The sequence below is a fragment of the Lemur catta genome, chromosome 1 (assembly GCF_020740605.2).
Source record: "Lemur catta isolate mLemCat1 chromosome 1, mLemCat1.pri, whole genome shotgun sequence".
NCBI classification, from domain to species: domain Eukaryota; kingdom Metazoa; phylum Chordata; class Mammalia; order Primates; family Lemuridae; genus Lemur; species Lemur catta.
In genome coordinates, this window is record NC_059128.1 from 283049651 (window position 1) to 283071870 (window position 22220).

Here is a 22220-nt window from a genome sequence, read left to right on the forward strand (position 1 = left end):
AAAGGAAGGAGAAGCTAATCAGGACTCCGAGTTACTAACATGTCCCAGATGTGTTCAAACTGGTGGCGCAAAGCCCCGTTAAACTCCAACGCCGGCGTGTCGCTCCCCAGCCGCCTTTGCTGCTGCCGGCACAACGCGCCCTCCGCGTCCCGGCTCCACCACGGCCGACGAGTGGTCTGGGGAAAGTGCTTAGCTTTTCACGCCCCTGTCTCCTCATGGACAGGATGGGAACATGACGACAGTCCCTGTCTCGTGGGATGTTGTGCAAACGAAACACGTGGACATGTGAAACGTGCAGCGCACGGTGCCAGGCACTGGGGACATGTGGCTAACTGCTGGCCATTAGTATTATCCAAGACCTTCTGTGAGAAGACTGTGAGATGTCAAACATTTCCCAATAAAACTCAGTTAGAGAAGGCTGAGACCACAGCGGGCTAGAAACACGCAGTCAAGTTTTCTTGATCAAGATGACTGCACAGGAAGTCTTGGGTCTTTTCACAGTTTGGCTCTGCAATCCATGAGCTACCACTGCTTTCAAGGAGACCTGGGCAAAAATGCTTCGGAATGGCCTTGTCATTTCTGACATGCACAGAAATCCGTGGAGCGGCTCCAATGTGGAGGGTGAACCCAATACAGCGGCCACGAGGCCAGTTTGCTGGGCTTTCCTCCCCGCCTTCCGCATCCCGGCTCTTCCCCATCCCGAGAGCAGCTCCTGGGAGCCACGCTCTGCCCCAAGGACCTGGACCCGGCTCTGCTCTCTTTCAGACACACTGGGCCTGTCCGTTGTTGCCACAGGCAAAACAACTGATCCATATTCTGATAAATTAATATGTGGCAAAGCACAATGGCCAATGACCACTTACCAAGTCACACCTCTCTGTTACATGTGTGTTCTGGGGACCACAGGGGTGTGTGGCCAGCCGGGAGGGGCATCTAGTCCTGCAGGTTCGTGGGTGAATGGATGGTGCGGAGGTCTACTCTGCCTGCCTGCACTGCCCCCCCAGGCAGGGGTGCTCCTGTCTAAGCCCAGAACCTCGTCTGTTTTTTTTTTTTTCTTGTTTTTGAGACAGAGTTTCCCTCTGTTGACCAGGCTAGAGTGCTCTGTTGTCAGCCTAGCTCACAGCAACCTCAGACTCCTGGGCTCAAGTGATCCCGCTGCCTCAGCCTCCCAAGTAGCTGGGACTACAGGCAGGTGCCACCATGCCCGGCTACTTTTTTCTATATATTTTTAGTTGTCCAGCTAATTTCTTTCTATTTTTAGTAGAGACAGGGCCTCACTCTTGCTCAGGCTGGTCTTGAACTCCTGAGCTCAAATGATCCTCCCGCCTTGACCTCCCAGAGTGCTAGGATTACAGGCGTGAGCCACCGCGCCCAGCCTCCTCGTCTGTTCTTACTCAGCTCTTGGGTCTTGGGGTAGAATATGAGTTAATTCTAATCTGCTGAGAAACTTTTTCTAACAGAAAAATGCCAGATCCACAGTGTGTATACAAGAGATCAAAGAAATGGAGCCTCCCGAGTTAAGTTTACAATTCCCACCTACACGCGCAGTCAGCATCCGTTCAAACAAGCCCCACAAACCGGTGAGTCCGGAGCACGTACATTTTTTGGAAGCAAGAGACAATGATATGTCAAGCACCAAATGCTACAAAGAAATAACGATAATACACCTTACAACTAACTGTCCATAGATTAAGTTCCCCACATGTGGAAATAGATCTTGGGAACAGAAAATGCGGGTTTGGTCCTGGTCCCCGGGGCAGAGACGTGCAGATGGCTGCATCTGCCATGACAGCCCTGCTGCGGCCCCGGGTGGAGCGTCTTTCCCGGGAGGCTGTGGTTGCTCTGCACATGAGCCTGCCTAACGTCTCGCCAGGAATGCTGCGTGGCTCCCGTGGAGAAAACCAAGGGACAGATGGGAAAGGTAGCACCTGGGAGGCGCTCCTGCATTCGTTCTTAGGGAAGGTCAGAAGAGCTCCAAGGTCATTTTAGCCCGAGACCCGGCGGCCGGTGAGAGGTCAGAGGGGTCCGAAGCAGGCCGGGCCGGGTGCGGAGGCTGCAGGAAGCTGCTCTCGGCTCTGCTGCGGGGCCGGGAAGCAGAGCACGGAGGCCGACTGCTCACGTCCACGTTCCCACACGGGGGCCAGGGAGGGCCAGCCTGTCTCCGTCACTGTCACCGCGGGAGCACAAGGTGGTGGCTTGTCCCCGACTGTTCAAGTTTTCAGGTCCCTCTAAAAGTGAAGACACAGGAGTTACTGTTCTTAGCACTTGCAGCCGACTCCCCAGCACGGCCGCCGGGCGGGCACCTGCCTTGGCCCTGGGAGAAGAGTCAGGCTGCTCTCCACAGTGGGGAGTGGAAACGCCCCGAGCAGCAACGCTCTGCACTTTTTGTCCCTGCCCTGAGGCTGTTACAGAACTTTCCCGGTCTTAACACTTAACAGTGTTCTAAGTTCTGCTTTGAGTCAGAACAATTTTGTTCGAAGCCCCAGCCGGACAGAGGAAACGGCTGGGTGACAATGAAGACACTGCAGCGGCTGACAGACGGGACAGTTCCCCACAAGGCGTGGAGCCCCGGAAACCCTCACACCGATCCTCACATGGAACGACCAAAATGCAGACCCCCCAGGGTACCTGTCCCTGGCAAGGAAGCCTCTTCTGGGTATGGACAGAGACTTGGGGAGGGTGTGTCTGTGGCTGGTGGCATCTCATGGGGTTGGGGCAGCTGGTGACTCAGAGGTCTGCAGACAGCACAGGCTCCCGGGCATCACAGGGGACACTCTTCAGCCACAGCTTCATGAGGTCCCTGAAACCACTTCTACAGCCTTCTGGGAGCCACGTGCTGCCCGCCAGGGTTCCTCAATGTGCCCTGAGGTCCCGGCACATCAGCCTCACCAGGGTCCTCCCCGCAGACCCCCAGCCAGACTCTCCAAGAACAGTCCTGGAACCTTCTGTTTTAACACACAGCCAAGTCTGGGATCTGGCTATCGTGCCGGGGTCACAGCTGGGTCTCTGCTGCTGTCCCCTGGGCCAGGCTGCCTCACCGCAGCTCAGGGACCCACTGAGCGTCCTTCATAGATTCTTGGAAACTTTGACTCTAAGGGAAATGACATGTAGTGAAACCAATTTTTTTCTCCCCGACATTATAACGAAACTACGCTGAAAGGAAGGACATTATCTGAGGACCTGCTGTACGTGGATTCCCTGAGAGTCACAGTTTCCAGGAACCCGTCAGCGGCAGTGAGAGAGGACGTGCTGTGTGAGGGGCTCTCCCAGGACAGACGCGAGACTCGGTTGGAGACGAGGCAGCGGGTGCTTGCTGAGCGCCCACGGGAAGGCGCAGGTGCCCCTGGCGGCCCCCGCAGTGGCCGGGCCCCCTCCCCGAGGCCCCACGCTGCTCCCATGCTGAGTGTCCCCCCTGCCCATCTCCGTCCCTCTGCCCTCGCAGCCGCAGCACCCCCTTCCCCTGGCGCCAGCGATCTCAGCGGCCCTTCCTCCTCCTGCCTGCCCAGGTCCTGCCAGGCCAGCCCTGCTGACCAGGGCCCTGCAGCCCCTCCCCCTCCAGGGGAACCCCTGCAACAGAGCCACCCAGGACCCCCAACTGGAGACGCTCCGTCTCATCCCAGGCAGCTCCTCCGCGGGTGTGTGGGGTCCTCACCCACCCGTCCTCCACCCCACAGTGTCTCAGCCCCCACCCACCCTGTCCTCCCCGCACACACCGGTACACCCAACGCGTCCGTCCCCACAGGGGCTCCTCCTTGGCTGCCTCTCCTCTCTCTGCTTGGAGAGGCCCCTCCATCCTTCCCATCCGCTCCCCTGAATGCCAGGGCCACACGGCCAGGGCCACCCCGCCAGGGCCACCCCGCCAGGGCCACACCGCGGATTGTCTGTGCTCTCGTCTGTTTTCCAGCCCAAGTGTCTGACAGTCAGGAGCCACCAAATCACTGCTCGCTGACCTGACGACTCCATCACTCGATGGCTCGTTACAGCAGGACTGGGAAACTTAGAGGACGCTAGTGGCTCAGTGCCAGGGACAGCGTGAGCCGGGGAGGGCGCCACACCCACCTCCATCTGTTCGTGGATCCAGTCCAGGAAGGAGGTGATGCGGGTGTAGACGCCAGGCTTGTTCACCTCGGCACAGCCAATGCCAAAGCTGGTTGCTCCCACCAACTTCCACACCCTCCTCTCCTGACACACCAAGGGCCCCCCACTGTCCCCCTGGGGCAGGAGAGAAGCAAAAGTCAGGGGATGGGCAGGGCTGTTTGTCAGGGCGGCAGGACCCCCCCCCAACATCATAGTGAATGACCCAGGTTATGGAAGGGAAATTGAGGCTCGAGGATGGCTCTGCCCCTGTGCCCACCAGCCTTCCAGACTCCAGCACTCCCCGGAGTGGGGTCCCTGGCCCCTCTGGGCTGGTCCCACCAGCTGTGTCTCCCACCAGACTCCAGACGCTGAGCCCCTGGGGGTCAAGGGCAGCTGGCTGGGAGGGGAGGGGTCTGTGTGGCCGTGGGAGAAGCTCAGTGTCGGGTGGTGCTGGAGTCCCGCCCACTGTGGCTTTCAGAGGCCAGATCCACGGGCTGCCCTGCCTGCCACCCCTGCCACCCCTGCGAACTCTGAGCATAGGGCCAGGAGGGGGCACTGCAGGACCCCTCCCCTGCCCAGCACACACTCTGAGGGATGCTGGGTAAACACCGGCCCAGCCGTCAGGAAAGGGGTGATATCTTGATATCTTGAGCAAATTTCTCCCCTACGCCCTGTAAATTTACTTTTCGTCCAGTCACAGGGAAACCCTGGCAGCGGCCCGTCCCAAGCACTTGTCAGCGTGCCATGGCCTTGCCTGCCCCATGACCCCCAGAGGCCCCCAGGGCCAGTGCGGGCCCCTTACCTGGCAGCTGTCCACACCGCCCTTCAGGTAGCCCGCACAGAGCATGGACGGGGAGATGATGCCGCCGTACACCTCCCTGTGGTTACAGATCTTGTTGGAAATCAGAGGGACGGCTGCGTGGTTCAGGACAGGGGAGGCGTCACCTGCTTCAGAGCAAGGGTGGGAACATGCAGTGAGGAGGACGCCCAGGTCAGGGTGCAGAGGGCATGTGCCCAGGGCCAGGGGACGAGGGGAAGAGCGGAGTGCCACCTGACACGATGAAAGTCAGGCCCTGCAGGGGACTCTCCGGCTGGGACTGTCCGCAGCACAGCAAGGCCTGGACTGTGCCCCTCGTAGCGGCCGTGTGGGCCACTCTGCCGCCTGGCAGGGCCACGGGCTGTCCTAAGGTGGCAATGGGGGGGGGACAGTGGCCAAAAGTACCTCCCCAGGGCCTGGCCTGCACCCGCACGTTCAGCTGTCACAACGGCCAGGTTACCAAAGGGAAAGAGGCTCATGACGGCCGCGCGCTCAGTCCTGGGGCAGCCGGGGTGGGTGGTCAGCAGAAAAGTGTCCTCCCAAAGACATCTGCGTCCCAGTGCCCAGGATCTGTGACTGTGTCACCTCACACTTGCAGCTGTGACAGAGGACAGACCTTGAGACGGGGAGAGGGTCTGGCTTGTGTGGCTGGACCCAAGGAAACCACAGGGGTCCCTAAAGGAGCCAGAGACGGAGAGGGGTGACAGAAGCAGAGACCAGCGGGAGGGAGGCGGGCGGATGCTGCACTGCTGGCCCGGGAGGTCGAGGACGGGCCAGCCAAGGGGTGCGGGCGGATTCTAGAAGCTGGAAAAGGCTGGAACAGATTCCTCCCCCCCCCAGGGCCCCCAGAAGGAGCGCGGCCCTGCCCACACCCATTTCAGCCCATGGAGACTGACTTTGGGCATTTTACTTCCATAACTAATAAATTTGAGAAATTTGTGTCATTTTAAGCCACTAAGTTTGGGGTCCTTTGTCACAGCAGCCACAGGAGACAAATACGTACACCTGCGGTGGGTCAGCCTCACTGCCGGCCTGCAGGGACTCTCCATGCTAACTGGCTTGTGACCTGGTTGTCTCCACGCTAGACAGGCTCACGGCAGGGGACACACCCACCTCCCTCGTCCTTCTCCACGCCCAAAAGATGAGCACAGTGACGGTCCCCCACTCAGGGCTGCTCTGAGGGACACATGGTTTCATGACACATTCAGCTCAACGTGCCGTGGGAGGAGCTCCGACACAGGCAAGAGGCTGCAGCCAGCCGCGTGGACAGAGCCCGCCACGGCAAGGGGGCTGGTTGCACCTTCCGTGGGGGGCAGAGCGGATGGCTAGAGGGACGATGGGCGACCCTGCAGAGGGGTCCTGACCCTCCCAGGAAAAGGGGGCTCCAGCCCCCGCTCCTCCACATCCAGCATAGTTAGAACTACTCTGGTGGGCCGGGTGGTCTCGAGCGAAAACTCAGGAGACCTCACTGCTAGAGGAAGAGGAGTGCAGATCACCTCCTCCCCTTCCCACCACAAACCCAGGGGCGCTGGCTCCCACGGAGCCGGGAGCCCCGGACCAGCCACGTAGCACAGGGCTGGGTGAGCTTCAAGCCACAAAGAGCCGCAAATCCCTGGGCCAGAGGAGGCACCACTGCAGGTGCTGGCAGAGTGGGGGCAAGCTGGCCCCCGAGGCCCCGCACCTGGCCCAGGCCCCGTGAGCCTTCGCAGGGGCAGGCTCCACAAATGGGTCTGCAGAGAAAACACTGAACTTCCTGCATGGGGTTGAACTGTGGGCCCCAAACACGTCTCCGCCACTGCGGAAATAACCTGAACCGGGACAGTCTTTGCGGATGGGAGTAAGGCGAGGGCCTCAGGATAGGGTCTCCCTGCGCTTAGGGTGCGCCCTGAGTCCAGTGACTGCCGCCCTCGTGAGACAAACGGACGGAGATGTGAGACAGAGACGCGGGACGCCACGTGAAGATGGGGATGGAGGCGGCGGTGACAGGTCTGCAGGGCGGGGGAAGCCGGGGGTCACTGGGGCCACCAGGCGCCGGAAGAGGCCGCGGCAGATTCCCCTGGGAGCCCAGAAGGGGCCACCCCTGCAGGAACCCTGACCTCGAACTTCGGCCTCCGGGACTGTGAGAGAATAAATCTCCACAGTTTTCAGTCCCCCCACTTGGGGTGATTCATTACAGCAGCTGCAGGAAACTGTTAAACAGCACCCTTCCCTCTAGCACAGACGGGGACGGTGGAAAGCCAGGCATCCTGGCTGCACCTTGCCCACGCTGGCGGAGGATGGCGCTGGCCTCTGTGCAGCGCTGCTAGTACTAACGTCACTGCCCCTGTTACTGTCACAGCAGCCACAGCCCATTTGGTTGCTGTCCCTACTTGATCTTTGCAGGATGAAATAACACATCTTCCCAAGTCCCGCAAGGAAAAAGCTCCTCACCGTCACAAATCCCTGACTGCTGGAGCTAGGGGGCCGTCCGGCCGGGCTCCCCTCGAACCGAGCTGGCAGGCAGGGAGGGGGAGAAGCACCGGATGTCGGGGAAGGCCTGACTCCCACCTGCTATTTCACCCTGTCCCAAGATGTGTGTTTCCGACAGCTACACACACCCCCGGCCGGGGAGTCTGGGCTTCCCAAGGGACCCTCACGCTGGGACAGCTGGGACAGGGGAGGCCCCTCCCTGGGATCTGGGCTCCCGGCCCGGCCCACTGACCTCCATCCTCCGTGGCGCCCCATCCTGACGTCCAGCACACCTTCCCATCCGGGAAGCTCTCTTCCGAGTTGGGCAGGCAGACGGGCTGGATCATCTCTGCGTGAAAGCGACACGGTAGCTCTCAACCCGACTGAAGCAGGAGCCCCAGAGAATTAATCCCATCCGTGTGTATGTCTCTGCGGAGCACAAACTGCCTCCCAGGGAAAGGCCAAGCCCTTGGTTGTTTGAAAGCCATTACTACAGAGCAGGGCCCCCCAACCCCCAGCACCCCGGCCACCACCCCGAGCCCTGACAACTGTGGAACAGCCCTGGACCCGGGCGACGCCAGGGCTACGCGAGGGAGTCTGGCAGGGGCGGCAAACCTCTTCTGGAAAGGGCTTGGAGGGCCACGCGGTGTGTGTGGGGAAAGGGCTTTGAGGGTCACACGATGTGTGTGGCTGCCACTCAACTCTGCCATTGCCGCAGGAGCGTGGCCCCAGGTGATAGGTACACAAACGGGAGTGATCGTGTTCCAACCAAGTTCTATGCCAAGACGGGCCAAGGGGCAGGCGTGGCCACTCCTGGTCTAGACCGCGGGTCCGTGCGGTGCCTTACACAGCACAGCTCCACGGATACTCCTATCGTCCTGACACACACAGGCGGCAAGTTTGCCTTGCCGGGGGCTGGGTTTCATGAGCTTCCCCCCAAAGGCAGAGTGTCACACGTGAGCCACAGGGCCGTCCTGAGAACACGCCCCACCGTGCGCTAAGCGTTTCTGGGCAGGACAATAATGGGGAGGTGGAGAAGGAATCAAAGGGCTCATTATTATGATTTTTGTCAAAGTACAAATGGGGGCACTGCGTCTTCCAAATATCATTAATAACAGTTGGCAAACGGGCACGACCACAGCAACTCCTCTCTGTTTCTCTGGAAATATGCGTGCCAGAGTGTCACGTGTGCCGTGTGATAAACACCCCGATGACTCTGCCAGGTGGCACCCGCGGCTGGTCTCCTGCCAGGACCCTGCTCCAGTAAGGGGACAATTCACCATATTTATCATGCCTGCCTGCTCTGCAAGCCGCCTGTTTCCCTCGGGAAGGAAAAGGACCCTTATTTATTGAAGAGCAGGCTCACAATGCCTTGTCTGCGTCTACAGGATGTTGAATGTGCTGTGCCACGTGGCTTTCCTGCTGGCTTTGTAACATCCTGAGAACAGGACTCGACTTTTCCAAGAAACAAGGCCTCTGGAGCCTGCCGAACACAGCCCGGCGGGGAGAGACTTCCCTGAGCACTTCCAGGGAGCCGCGGCCGTACGGCATGGGAGGATACAGCCACCACCAGGGGGACAGGGACTCTGCCCCCCACCTGGAGACACGGGCAGGTGGGTGGCGCTGGCAGGGCCCCGCCACAACATGCACCTGGACAGGGAAGTGCTCTGGGCCCTCCGGGCAGGTGACTCTCTTCCCCCACCTAGGGGCACTGGGAAGTCTGGCCTGGGGACGCTCTGCCTCCAGGTGGCACAAGCAGGGAAGAGGTGGCGCAGGACCAGAGTAGAACCCAAAGGCTCTAAAATTAACTTATCGTTGGAAGTGGGCCAGGGTCTACAAACTGCGTCTGAGCAGGACGACTGCTGCTAACGCTGGAAATGTACACAGGACTCCGCGTCTACTAACACCATAACCAAACCGTCCGGGATACAAGTGAAAATTACTTACCACACGAGAACCCAGAGAGTGACAACTTCAGTGAGAAAAGACAGTCAACTGGCACCAACGAGAACCAGATGTCGGAATTATCCCACAAGGCTTATAAAGCAGCCGTCATAAAAATGCTTCAACAAGCAATTACCAATTCCCTCAAACGAAGAGCAACAGAACCACCCGGAAGCCCAGACGCACCGCTGAACGTGAGCGGCCCGGCCAGCTTCATGAGGGCGATGTCGTTGCCCAGCCTCTTCGGCTTGTACTTGCCGTGGTAGATGATCTTCTCCACCAGGTGGGAGGGGGCCGGGCTGTCCAGCAGGGACACGAGGCCCGCCTGGACGGTCCAGGACTTGGGCAGGTACAGGCTGCGGCGAGAGAGCAGGAGCTCAACACGGGGACCCCACCGTTACCCCACTCACCCAGGCTTGCTGGGAGCCAGGAGACGGCCCCCTCCCTGGCCTGTTGGTGCCGGACGCTGACCGCAGCCCCCACGCCCTGCAGAGACACACCCGTGTCTCCTAGACGGGCCCCACCCTGCCCCTCGGGGGTCCTCTTGGCATTGGAGACCCACACTCAGCTTCGCTCACTGCAGGGTCTGTCAGGGCCCGTTCTCCATCAACAGCAGCCCAAGCAGGAGGTAAAAATAACGGGGGAAACACTGTGTTGGGGAGTCTTCCCTGTGTTTTCCCGCGTTCTACACTCCTGTGAGTGTAAGAAGAGGCCTGGTGCCCCACCCAGGACCTGTGGCCCCCGCCCAGCCTGCACCGTCTCGTCCTGTCTCGGCCACGGCGAGGCCACCGCAATCAGCTACAGGAAGGTCGGGCCTTTCATTTGGTGGGCTCCCTGCACAGAGCTTCCTCCCTCCTCTTTCTACCTTTCGGGAGACAAAGTGGCAGCGTAAGAGGCCAGTGGGCTCATTCCCGCCCGCAGCACCGTTTCACAAAGCCCTACTCTGCGACCCTGGCCCGTGCAGCTCTCTGCAGAAACGCACGTGTCTCTTGCCTGGGTCATAACTGACCCCCATCTCACCTCTTCCTGCATGGGGGACAGTGTCTGGCGGGGTTGGTGACTGTGCTGCTGCTGCGCACAGCCAGCTGTACGTTAGTGACCTACAACCAGTCGTGGTCTCGCACCCACGCCTGGACGCGGTTTGCACACACCGAGGTGCCACAGCCGTGTACAGCCGTGAGCTGGACCCTGCGTCAGAGCAGTGCAGCAGAACCGCTCTGGAAGCTTCCTCCCAGGCTGGGGTTCTCAGTCAGATTCTGAATAAAACCAACTTTAGTTCTTTAAAAGCTTGATTTTTTTCTTTAGTCCACACTTTTCTGTATGAGCTACGGGTCTGAAATCCTTACAGTGGGCTCGGGGTCCACCGTCCCTGTGAGCTGACGGTGACAGTGTGCCGGGAGCGGAGAGAGCCTGGCCACCCGGCGCAGCCTGCTGGTGCCCGTCTGCCCATTCCCCCGCCCGCTCGTGCTGCCCACCTTGGCCGCGCCCTCACAAGGCCCAGGAGCAGGCGGGAGCTGGGAGATGAGGAGACACAGCTACGAGGTTGGGGCACTCACTCGTAAACACAGTGTGCAGCGGTGACTATCCACAGCGGGGTGATGACGGAGCCCCCACACAGGTGGTAGCCCTGGAACTGGAGGCTGACCTGCCAGGGCCACTGCGCCAGCGTGGACGTGTTTCCGCCGACGATGCGCGGGCTGTAGCCCGTTCTCAGACCACAGGCTGCGGAGGGAGAGCAAGGCTCGCAGGTGGGCCCCGCGGACTTTCCTGGGGCACCTGCTTCTCTCTCCCCAACGTCGCAGCTACCTGCCCAGAGCCCTCGGCAGTTCTAAGGCGAGCACTGCAACGGGGCACCCCGGGTGAGCGGTGGCGCAGGCTCGAGGGGGGACTTGAGGACAGGCGGGTGCTGCGGGGGCTGCAGTGGGAAGAGCCCGTCAGAGCACAGAGCCCACCTGCCTGGCCAACAGCCCCCCAGCCCCTTCCCTGGTGACGGCAGCACACAGGGACATCAGCCAGCTCCCCAGAGGAGCTGCCCCCGCCTCACTACCGCAGGTGCCAGCCAGCTCCTCCCTGACTTCTCCAGACCCGACCCTGCCACATGGACTCTCCCCTCAGCCAGGAACAAGCGGTGCTGTCCCCAGCCTGGGGCCTGCACACGCTTAAGGAGAAAGTGATGGAGTGACAGGACATCGTGGACCTCGGTCCTGTATGCTGCTAAGAAGTCACCCGTAGCTGCCTCCTCACCTGACAGGTGGGGCTGACAGGTGGGGCTGGCGCTGCTGCCCTCCTCTGTCAGGTGGAGGGGCACAGAGCTCCCAACTGGCACCCGGGAGGGAGGGACTAAGGGCTGTCCTCGGAGGTGGAGGGGTGGGGAACAGGAGCTGGGCGTTGGTCCCTGCGTGGCTAAAACTCTTACCTGTGCACTTCACGGTTACCACGTGACCCGAGGCACAGCCCTCCCTAAAGTGGGAAAAAGCAGCTCCATGAGAAACAGCTGAGGCCTCTGCAACAAACACTCTTTTTTTACTCAACCTTGGGGAAACCATTCTCTCCACGCTGCAATGTTGATTACAATTTTAGTCTATGTGAAAAACAGAACAAACCGTGGGAGTGAGGTCACATAATCACTAGGACACACCGGACCGAGAGTGAGGTGGTGTGTGTGGGATGGGCCGTTCGGTGTTTCTGACTCTACCTCGCTAATGATGAGAGGGGCACAAGGAGATATATAAATATATACCCGTGTCGTTGCACACCCGATTCACCCAGTGTCCTTCACATCTGGCCCCTGGGGGACACAGAGCGCCCCAGGGACGGTGTGGCAGGCTCTCCAGGGCCCTGCAGCCTGGATTCACTCGCACACCTCCCAGAGGACGCCTCTCGGGCAGCAAAGCATGATCGCCCCAGAATGACACACTCTCCCTGCTCCCCCACACGGGTGGGGACTGGGGCGTGTGCTGTTCTCAGTGAAGGGAAAGGGGTCCCCAGAGCTGTGTAACTTTTTCTGCCTTCAGAGCCTCGGCCACATCACACAGGAGAAAGCTCGTGTCTCTAGACAGGGTGAGCTGTCCCCCAACTGCCCGTGGGTCCCAGGTGCTTGTCCGTTCCCCTGTTTCCAAAGCAGAGAACGCACGTCTCAGGCTGCGGTCCAAGGTGTCGGGAAGAGCGTAGGGAACGTGCATTTGGAATACCAGCTGCACCTGCTCCCCACCTCGGCCCAGCACGGCACGGGGGCCCGCTCAGCCTCAGGTGCTGACTGCTGTTTAAGGACACCTGGCTTTACCTCCCCCGTGACTTGTAGGGGGAAACGTGCAAAATTAAGGACGAATGTTAAAGCACTTAGCAAACAGGATAAACTTCTTTTTCAATTTCCGTTTCTTTTTCCCTCCTTCCCGTCCGCTTGCTGCCTCCGTTCTGCAGACATGCCAGGGCACCCACTACGTGACCACACCTGTCACACGTGCTGCAGTCACTCCTCTACCCTCGCGCCCTCCTGTCCCCGTCTGGCCACACCTGCCGGGTTGGGAGTCAGTTCTAGACCCCCTGCCTGGTGCATCCGCCCATCTATCCAGGGCAGCCAACTGCCCCATGTCCCGAGATAGCACTCTACGCCCCTCGAGTCCGCGTGGAGCTGGGCACGGCCTCACAGATCCAGCAGGTGACCCACGACAGGGTGGCGGCGGCATCGCCTGGCGACCCACCTCACATACACGGCATGTTGCAAGGCCGTCACCTTGTCATCCGGCAGGAGGTGATTGATGGACACAAAGTCCTCCTGGAACTGCTCCTCGATCGAGCTCACTCGGAGGTTCTCTGAACTGACGTAGCTGCAAGCATGTGAGACACACAGACCCACGTGTTAGATTTACTCTGACGCACGGGGATCACTCTTGGGGGATGTCACTTTGTCCCCCCAAACCATCAGAGGCTCCTTTTGCCAGTGGAATAAAGTTCCCTCACCTTAGCTGCGTTCCCACCTGGCCTGGCCTGGCATGTTGCACCTTCCGCCCCCCATGGCCACGCCCCCCCACCTGGGCACAGCCACACAGAAGGGGGACCATTTCCTGAGGTCACGGGTCAGGTCCCACCCTTGACGCACTTGACTAAAATGACCTTCACACGGCCTGAAGGGCGTCCCAGAGGGAGCAGACACAGACCTAGGTGTGGTGCTGTCAGCTGGGCCCCAAAGTGGGGGTGCCATGCACCCCAAGTACACAGTTGGGGAGGACGGGGGGCCTCTCGGTCTGCCCAGGGGGCGATGAACATGCACGAGGACGCACTTTGGGGGCACCAGGGCCCAGCAGGTGTTCAACATGTCAGGGAATGGCCCTGCTGGAGCACAGTGGTGAAGGGGCTGCAATTCTTTTAAAAAATCAAATGTTTGGAGCATCACGAGATGGAAGGTGGTGAATAAATGGCCACTTTCCCCTCTCTTCGTGCAATGACAAAGCATGACGCAGTAGGCCTGTGTCACCAGCTACAAAGCCCGCTTGTCAGCAGGTTGCAGCAGGTCACCGTGAATGCAGAGGGGGATGTGTGCACGGAGTGAAGTTTCCACCAACTCTGGCTTGGGAAGGAAACGCAGTCGAGGCAGCGGTGACAACCTCTGCAGCCCTCGCAGGGGCCGGCAGCTCACTGACACACAGGTGCTGGCATGGAAGAGCCGACCGTTGCGGGGACGGCCAGGATCCGTTGTCCGAGTCTCTCAGTGGCAGTGACAATGGCAACCGCGGCCTCAGTGTGTGCTCCCACTCACCCGCTCGCTCCACACCCACAAGGCCATTCGAACTCACGATGATCCTTTAAAGCAGGGTCTAGTATCATCCCTATTTTCTCAGGGAGGAAACCGAGGCACAGGCTACGTAACTTGGCTGAGTCTGCCCTGGGATTTGAGCCCGAGAGACCTGGCTGGGCCGTCGGTCCTTCGGTCCTTGTCTTTTTTAAGTCACTGACACCTGACATGGGATGTGATAGAGCAGAGGAGATCAAAGACGGATTTTTAAAGACTGAGGCAGGAAGAATAAACAAAGCAAAAAGCGGAAGTAACTCTTGGAAACGAAGCCTCAGGCAGGGAAGAAAGGAACAAGCCTCGGCGCGGAAGGGGGCGGCGTCGAGGTGGTGACTGCAGACAGGGCCCTCCCGGGGCTTCTCCAGGAGGGTGCACTGTGGACGTAGGAAGGAGTATTTTACCAACAGGCTGGGGTGGAGGACGATTGAGAGCGGCCACACCGCAAGGTGGCCCTGATGCTGCCCGGGAAGGCCGGGGTTCCTCACTGCGGTCTGCGGCAGGGGAGGGTGTGGGCTGAGTTTCTGCGTAAGGGAGCAGAGCGGCCCCGGGGTTCGCCCAGGGAGGTGGGCAGCGCTGCGGGACAGCACAGGGCGGAGAAGGAAGGAAAAGGGACCCTCCCCACGGCCGTGCGTCTGAGGAGACGGTTGGCAGGGGGCAGAAATGCCCAACGAGGAAGCTCTCGCTGTCTGTCTGTCTGTGAAGTAAACGTCTCTTTGTCTTTGAGGAGTAAAGTCTATGTCATTCTTGAAGGCATCTGTGTGGAAGGTTTTTGCTGTGCTTGCTGAACCTGAATTGCAGCTAATTTCTGAATCCAGGTGGCCTGGGGTGAGAGGAGGCAGGTCTCGGGGACACCAGAGGGCATTTCGGGTTTCACCGGCTTTGGAGAAAGAGAGCTGAGAGCATGGTGCACCAAACTGGAAAACCAAGGCTTGGCGGTGGAGTCAGAGCCGGGTGGCTTTAATGACGCCACTTCCTTGGCGCAAGGCAGGGTTCAGGGCCCACTGGCCTTGAACTCTGGATCAAGAGCAAAAAGGAGTGAGGGTGCTGTTACGTGACTGATAGCCACACACATGTGTGCGGGTGGTGTTACGGGACCCACGGCCACACGCATTTGTAGGAAGTCAGAGGGAAGGAACCAGGGAAGGAGAAGGACTGTATCTGGGCAACAATGTGTCACTTCAATGCAAAAAATCACACAGGCAACACCAAATTCTGAAAAGTGAAAAGTCCACTACGATAGTTCTTTCTCCTACATGCTGCTTAACAACTGTTTTGAAAGGTCGTGTTTTCACTGAATTTCTAACTTCTAACAGTTGGTTCTTTGGGGTGCCTGGGGAGGTGTGTGTGGATGCCGACGTGACCACAGCGCCACGCGGACGTGTCCAGCAAGCAGCTCTGTAGGCTGTACAGGGAGGAGCGAGAGGGTTTGTTTTTCAGCTTCAAAGCTCCGTATTGCATGTTTGCATCGAGGTCCTGGCCTGGCGCCGAGAACGCCCAGCGTGCCGTCCCTCCCGTGTGATTCGAGCAAGTCACTTAGCCCATCTGGGCCTCGGTTTGCTCATCTGCGAAATGAGGATGGCGAGCGTTGCAGGGTTGCCACGCGGATGGGACGTGGTGACGTGTTAAAGCCCCCAGCGGCGCCCACTAAGCCGTGGTTGTCTTCCCTCTCGTTATCTCCCTGGGTGTCCTGCCCTGGGGGGGACATGCGCCGCAGCTTACCTTGGGAACCCCAGCTGGGCGCAGGCAACTTTCGCGTAGTGACCTTTCCAGTCATCAGAGCACATGGTCCTCCACGAAGCAGCTACAAACGCCTGGAGCACAGCACTCTGACCGCTCACCCGCACTGCCCGGCAGGGGGGAAAGGCCCGTTAGCAGCCGGGGAGCCCTGAGACCTCCAGCAGGGGTCTCCCCAAAGCCTGCCCAAGCCCCTCCTCTGCCGAATCCCACCCACTCCCCATCCACGGCAGCCACGGGCCACAGGGCAGGGAGAGCTCCTGCTGTGTAGACCCCGTGAGACTTCCTGGAGCTCTCGCCTTATTGGCTGTGTCATCTCCCCAAGAGAATTGGGCTCCAGGTAAGGCCCCCCGGAACACCCAGCCCCATAGCTCCTGGGGTGAGTGCCAGTCGAATCCCAGCTGAGGACAGGACATGCCAATGGCAGTGACTTGGACCCACCCACAGACGGGAGGCTCAGGGTTGGGTCTGCTGCTCCCTCCTACCCCACAGAGGCATGGCCTTACCACATCGGTACTCGTCCTCCCCGTCTCTGCAGTCTGAGACCCCGTCGCACCGAGCTGTCAGTTCAATACACTTAAAAGATGAATGACACCTGTACTTCCCGGAGCAGTCGAAGTGGACTGAGCAAAGGGAGGAGGACAGAAATGTTAGCGAGCTTTTCAGTGTGCAACACTAGCAACTGTCCACCTGCCACGTGGTGGTGAGCGTGCCCATTAATAATTAAACCTGTACTGAAATCGTATCCGGTCAGCCGCCTGTTTCCTTCAGCCCAGTTTCTGTTCTGAATTCCAGGGCCGCTGTGCCCCTCTTTGTCTTACTAAGTGGCCTGGCTGGGAGCCACACTCAAGGTGAATTTAGACTCCAGAGGGCTTAGGGTCAAGAGAGAAATTCTATGGCTGTGGGCCGACCCGCTGAGCCAGCCATCGAGGAGTCCTGACAGAGCGCAGCTCGGCCGCCCTGTTTGCTCTAACCCTGGGCGGGAAGCGTGTGAACTGTGGGCCACACAGCCAAGCAGGTGGCAAATCAAACTCATCTGTGGTCCAGTTATTTGAAAGAGAAATTGCTCCCTGTTCGAGACCCTCCATCCAAATGATCCACTTTCTCAAAAGCCACATGCACCTTATCGTAACAATAGCTGGTGCACCTGGCACCACATGAACGGCCTCTTTGTCTCCTCCCCAGCCCGGTGCCCCCCTTCCCACCCTCGGGATTCTATTTCATCAGCTGCCTTTGGACACTTCTAACCGGGCAGGCTCCCTGGTGACCGAGCCTCGAGCACTGCCAGCAGCCTCTGCCGGGCCCCACGCCGGCTTGGCACTCACGCAGGCGCAGAAAACTCAAGGTCGGCAAACCACGGGACGTTTGCCCCCAGTAATTACGGCTGGGCGGCAGCAAAACGCTGGGGCCAGGGGACGGTTCTGAAAGTTTAATCACTTCAGTGGGCATTTGAGAGCCTGCTGAATAATGAATGGTACTCACTGCCCAGACCGATGGCCAGTGCCAGTATCAACGTGATGATCCCGATGACAATGATGGGGAAGAACTTCAGCGGCAGCAGCGACAGGATCTGCGCGGCGACTTCATCTGCGTCTGAACACCAAGGGGGGGGCAGAAAGCCACACGCCTGGACTTTGCGTAACGCAGAACTTACACTTAGCTGTGCGTCCCCTCCCCTCTGTGCAGAGAGAGTTGCCTCAAGTAGAGAAGGGCCGGCTGCCAACAGGCACATTCTCCAGAAGTTCAGTCCTTCCTTAACCTCTGACCCGGTTCTGCCCATCCTGGGCTAGGGGGTGGGGCTACGGGTTGAACGGTGTCCCCCCAAAAGATATACTGGAGTCCTAACTCCCGGGACCTCAGATTGTCATCGTACTTGCAGCTGGACTGAGGGTCCTTACAGAGTAAGCAATTCAGACAAGGCTATCAGGGTGGGCTCCAATCCCACGTGACTGGAGTCCTTGTAGAAGTGGAAGTTTGGACACAGAAAAACATGCACAGAGCGAAGACGATGAGAAGAGACACAGGGAGGAGACAGGCGTGTGAGGATGAGGGCAGCAATCAGAGTGATGCACCTACAAGCCAAAGATCATCGGCAAACCGTCAGATGCTGGAAGAGGCAAGGAAGGGTCCCCTGCAGGTTTGGGAGGGAGTGTGACCCTGTCGGCCCCTTGGGTTTCAGACTTCTGGCCCCAAGAACTGAGAGAGAATAAATTCCTGTTGTTTGAAGTCTCCCAGTTTTGGGGACTTTGTTTCAGCAGCCCTAGGACACTGACACGGAGGGGAAGTAGCACTCCAACTTCCAGGGAAGGACCTGTCCCCACGGACAAGGACATCAAACCTGCCCAGGGTCCTGGCAGGCAGAGGGAGTGCTGGGATCACCCAGGGAGGTCTTGAGGACAGGACACTGGCAAGTCTGGTGCACAGAGAAACTGACCGCCTTCGGTCCAGATCATCTCTTCAAACATGTGTTAGAGCAAACCTTGGAAGACAGACAGGGTCTCCTCCAGAGCAAGAGGCAGGTTTGTCTGCTGTCCAGTTTAACAAATGCAATGTCTCCCTCCAGAGCAAAGTCCGCACAAGTCTGCTGGAGCCCATTATAAAAGGTAGGGCTCCCTCAATTCTGTGGGACTTGGCAGGTTAGGACAATGCCACAAACAGGACACTTGCACCTTGCTGTGTCGTGACTAGTAAAGTCCTCTGTCTCTGTCCCAGGAGTCCCATGTCTCCTGCCAGCATCTGAGAAACTGTGGCAGACTGACCTAGAGCTCACAAGGAGGGTAACACCTCGCACCCTTCCCAGGTCTTGTCCTCTGAACCAGGCAGATTTGGTGACAAACGGTATGTGAGGAGTGGTAAGACGCCCAGAAGAACAAGCCTCCCTGGGCGGCCAGAAGCATTCCCACCTGTACCCTTTCCTCTCAGGAAGAACGTAAATTATCCCATCAAGCCTGAAAATACATCTATGCCTAAGTTGCCTTTACTAAAAATTAGGAAGGCAGGATCCGGGGAGGGGAGACAAGGCTGCCATGGCCACGCGGTTGCCCGGGACGGAGGCTGGCACCTGCAGCTCCCGGGTCTGGGCCATGCGGAGCTGAGACTCTGCTCCCTCATCTCTCCCACCTGTCTTTGGAGACCCACAGCCTCCCTCCAGCAATCAAGGCTGTGATTATGACATGATCAATATCACCTGAGGCTGCCTAAAAAGGAGGAGAACTGAGGACGAAAATGGGAAGAAGTGGAAAGGCAGGGGACGAGCCGGAGCAAGAAGAGAAAGGAGGGGACGGGAAGAAGGAGAGGGAGATAAGGACGTAGGGACCAGAGGTGCAGGGCGAGGCAGGACAGACAACTCCACCTCAGGACTGGGCAGCCAAGGGGGTTGTTCAGGCTGCGTCCTCGGTACCTGGAACAGCACGGGGCACAGAGCAGCCCCGGACAAAAATGTTAGATGGGTGGATGGATGAATGAATGACACCATGATAATGAAGGTTGTTTTAACTCGGGGTCAGAGGCCGACTCCTTTCAGGACAGCCCACCTGCAGTCCGGGGTCAGCAGAAAGGCCCCCCTTCCCCACCCCTCCCCCACATGCCCACGGGGGAGCCTGTGCAAATCCACCGTTCTCCATGAAGACGGCACCCCCCACCTCACACTTACACATCAGCAGGATCCCTGAGAACGACCTGTTCCCACTCAGCTCTTCTGAGTCTAAGGTAGGTTTCGGAAGTGACTCCAAATTATAGAATCAAACATTGGCGTTTAATTGGGAACTTTGTATCAGGTCACTTTTGCTCATCCATCAGGCTGCCCTGGACACTGCAGCCCCCTCCCCCCACCCCACCCCGCCGCCAGGGACGTGCTCAGCACATCGGCAGGGAAGGAAAGCCAGTGATGAACTCACAGGGCTTGAGACTTTCAACCTCTCTGAAGTGACAAACACGCAAAGTGGATATAACCATGTGCCAGCTTCACCACAGCTCGTCCAGAGTGAAAGGAAACAGACCCTCTACCCACAGGCCCAGGGGTATAAATCGCGTAAACTTGCTGGTTGTGTACAATTGGAACTATGTACCAGAAAAGCTTAAAAACAGATGACATTTTTGACCTGCCAATTCCAATCTAGGAATTTATCCTCAAATGTCATCATGGATGGACACAAATTCCTACCTACGAGGACACTTGGAAGGGTGGCGTCTATAACATCGATGCAGAGGAAATAGCCCAGATGAGCGGCAGCAGAGGACTGGTGGCACAAGGCATGGTGCACGCGTGCAGCGCCACACCCACAGCGACACAGTGTGATGCGGAGCAGGGGCCGGCCGACTGTTTCAGTGGAGGCCAGACAGCACATGCAGGCTGAGTGTCCCTTGTTAGAAATGCTTGGGACCAGAAGTGTTTTGAATTCAGGATTTTTTCAGACTTTGGAATATTTGCATTATACTCACTGGTTCAGCATTCCAAGCCCAAAAGTCCGAAATCTGAAATGCCCCGTGAGCCTTCCTGGGAGCATCGTGCCAGAGCTCAAAAAGTTTCAGGTTTTGGAGCATTTCAAATGTTGAATGGGTTAGTAATGCTCAGCTTGAACTTTAAATTTGGGGCCGTATGTCTGTCCCCACTGCCCAGCCCCGCTGCTGTGGCAGAAAGTAGCTGCAGACAGCAGGCGGACAAGCGGGGGTCCGTGTGTCCACACAGCTTGGTCTGCAGTGGCGGCGCTGGGCCCGATTTGACCCACGGGCCATAGTTTATCAACATCTAAAAATATGTAATTATTTAATGCCATGGAAAGATGAACATGATTTTGTTAATTTTTTTTAAAAGCCTTAAAATAGTACAAATAGCACATGTTGCTTCCAAAGGGAAAGTAGATATACAGATAGAAAACGGCAAGAAATCCAATAATAAAGTACTAGGAGGGCAATCCCTGAGTACTGGTGTGATTCTGGGTAATTTTTAAAAATCTCTTCGATTAACAGTATTTTCTAAATTTCTCTCATGAACAACACATTGCTTTATTTAAAAGGAAAGTTTTGTTCCTTCCCACTACTAGGAATTAATTTTACAGAAGTAATAAAAAACTTGGGAAAAGGAATATGTGTATCACTATTCAAATGCATGTTATTTATATTATAAAAACAATAGAGACAATTATAGGTCAAATGATCAAATTACACATTTACTTGATGGGATGTTTGTGATGCCATAAAAAAAGATATTTATAAAGACCAAAAAGCACATGGAAAAACGCTTGTCTGTCTGCAGCGTGCATGAAGCTACACGTATAGGCAAAGACAGGAAGAAAATGATCAGACATAAAGCCAAGTAGGTTTGGAGTCAGGTGATTGCTGAACATTTTTTTCTTTCATTTGCATGGATGCTAATCTTGAGCCACATTTTAAAGTTGCGTATCTTTTTCATGTACTTGAAACCTCTCTCCCACCTCCCAGCCTTTCCAAACCCTATCCACGTCAATTGTCCAGGTGGTTAAAAGACATTATTACGGTGGCCCCGGCCGGTGCTCTCTGGAACCTCAGTGGAGCTGCCCCGGTGTCCCTGCCCTGAGCTGCAAGGCCAGCATTCCGTCTGCACCCCAGCCCTGAGTTCCGGGACCCGCAAGCCCACAGCTCACTGCGACCAGTCCGGGTAGGGTCTAGCCAAAAAGGTCCCCATACACAGGTTGCTGTGGAACCCACCGCTTTTACCAAGCACTTGTGACTTATTTACAAAAACAACTTCCCTTCCTTTAGTGGCCAGGAACAACTCTGTCTTCTGCTGTTGGATTCTAATCTAGGCCTCTGATACCTTTGGTGACAGTCAGTTTATTGTAAGTTTTCTGGAAGGATTGGTGGCCACTACTTCTCAGGACTTCCTGGAAGGCTCAGGGATTTCCTGACCAGGGTCTGACCTGCTCCGAGATTTATCAGGGAGACTGTGGAGCCCCAAGCTCTGAAAACCTCCAACCGGAGAATAAAACAGCTGCCTTCAGGGAGTTAGCAAGGGGCCAAGCAAAACAATTCCTTCTCCATGGAGCCTCCTCCCTGAGATGCGGCATAGCTAAGGGAGTGCAGGTGTCCCACCTGTGGGTGTAAGGACATCTGGGGAGACAGTTCCCCACAGGGACACTCAGCCACAGTTGTCATCTAGATGGGGGTCGGGCAGAAATCACAGGGTCCCCCCTGGCTCCACCTACCTGGCACAACCGGACTTATTTTCAAATCGTCAAGGCCGAAAAGCGATCGGAAGGAGAAGGGGGCTTCAGCCGCGGGCGGGTCATTTTCCCCCATGGTGACTATCTCAGGGCCTCTGAGATTAGGCTCCACCTCCAGCTCCTTGGCCGAGGAAGAACAGAAAGCGTTTGTTTCCCCATTTACAGTTTTGGCGTCAGATGCACCGTTGCCATACTTTAAATCTCTGAAACT

The 22220-nt window shown here is 57.6% G+C and overlaps 1 protein-coding gene across 1 annotated transcript; it reads right to left on the reverse strand.

Annotated features, from left to right (window-relative positions):
• Nucleotides 1-1605: 1605 nt before the first annotated feature.
• On the reverse strand, nucleotides 1606-22124 carry TMPRSS3 (transmembrane serine protease 3). The gene is made up of 12 exons (XM_045540719.1): nucleotides 21992-22124; nucleotides 17292-17402; nucleotides 16316-16432; nucleotides 15795-15918; nucleotides 12988-13113; nucleotides 11703-11746; nucleotides 10843-11008; nucleotides 9473-9642; nucleotides 7596-7691; nucleotides 4880-5022; nucleotides 4060-4212; nucleotides 1606-2228 (listed from the first exon to the last, which is right to left on the reverse strand). The coding sequence occupies exons 1-12, from the start codon at nucleotides 22083-22085 to the stop codon at nucleotides 2211-2213; spliced, it is 1362 nt and encodes a 453-aa protein (XP_045396675.1). The 5' UTR covers nucleotides 22086-22124; the 3' UTR covers nucleotides 1606-2210.
• Nucleotides 22125-22220: the final 96 nt, after the last annotated feature.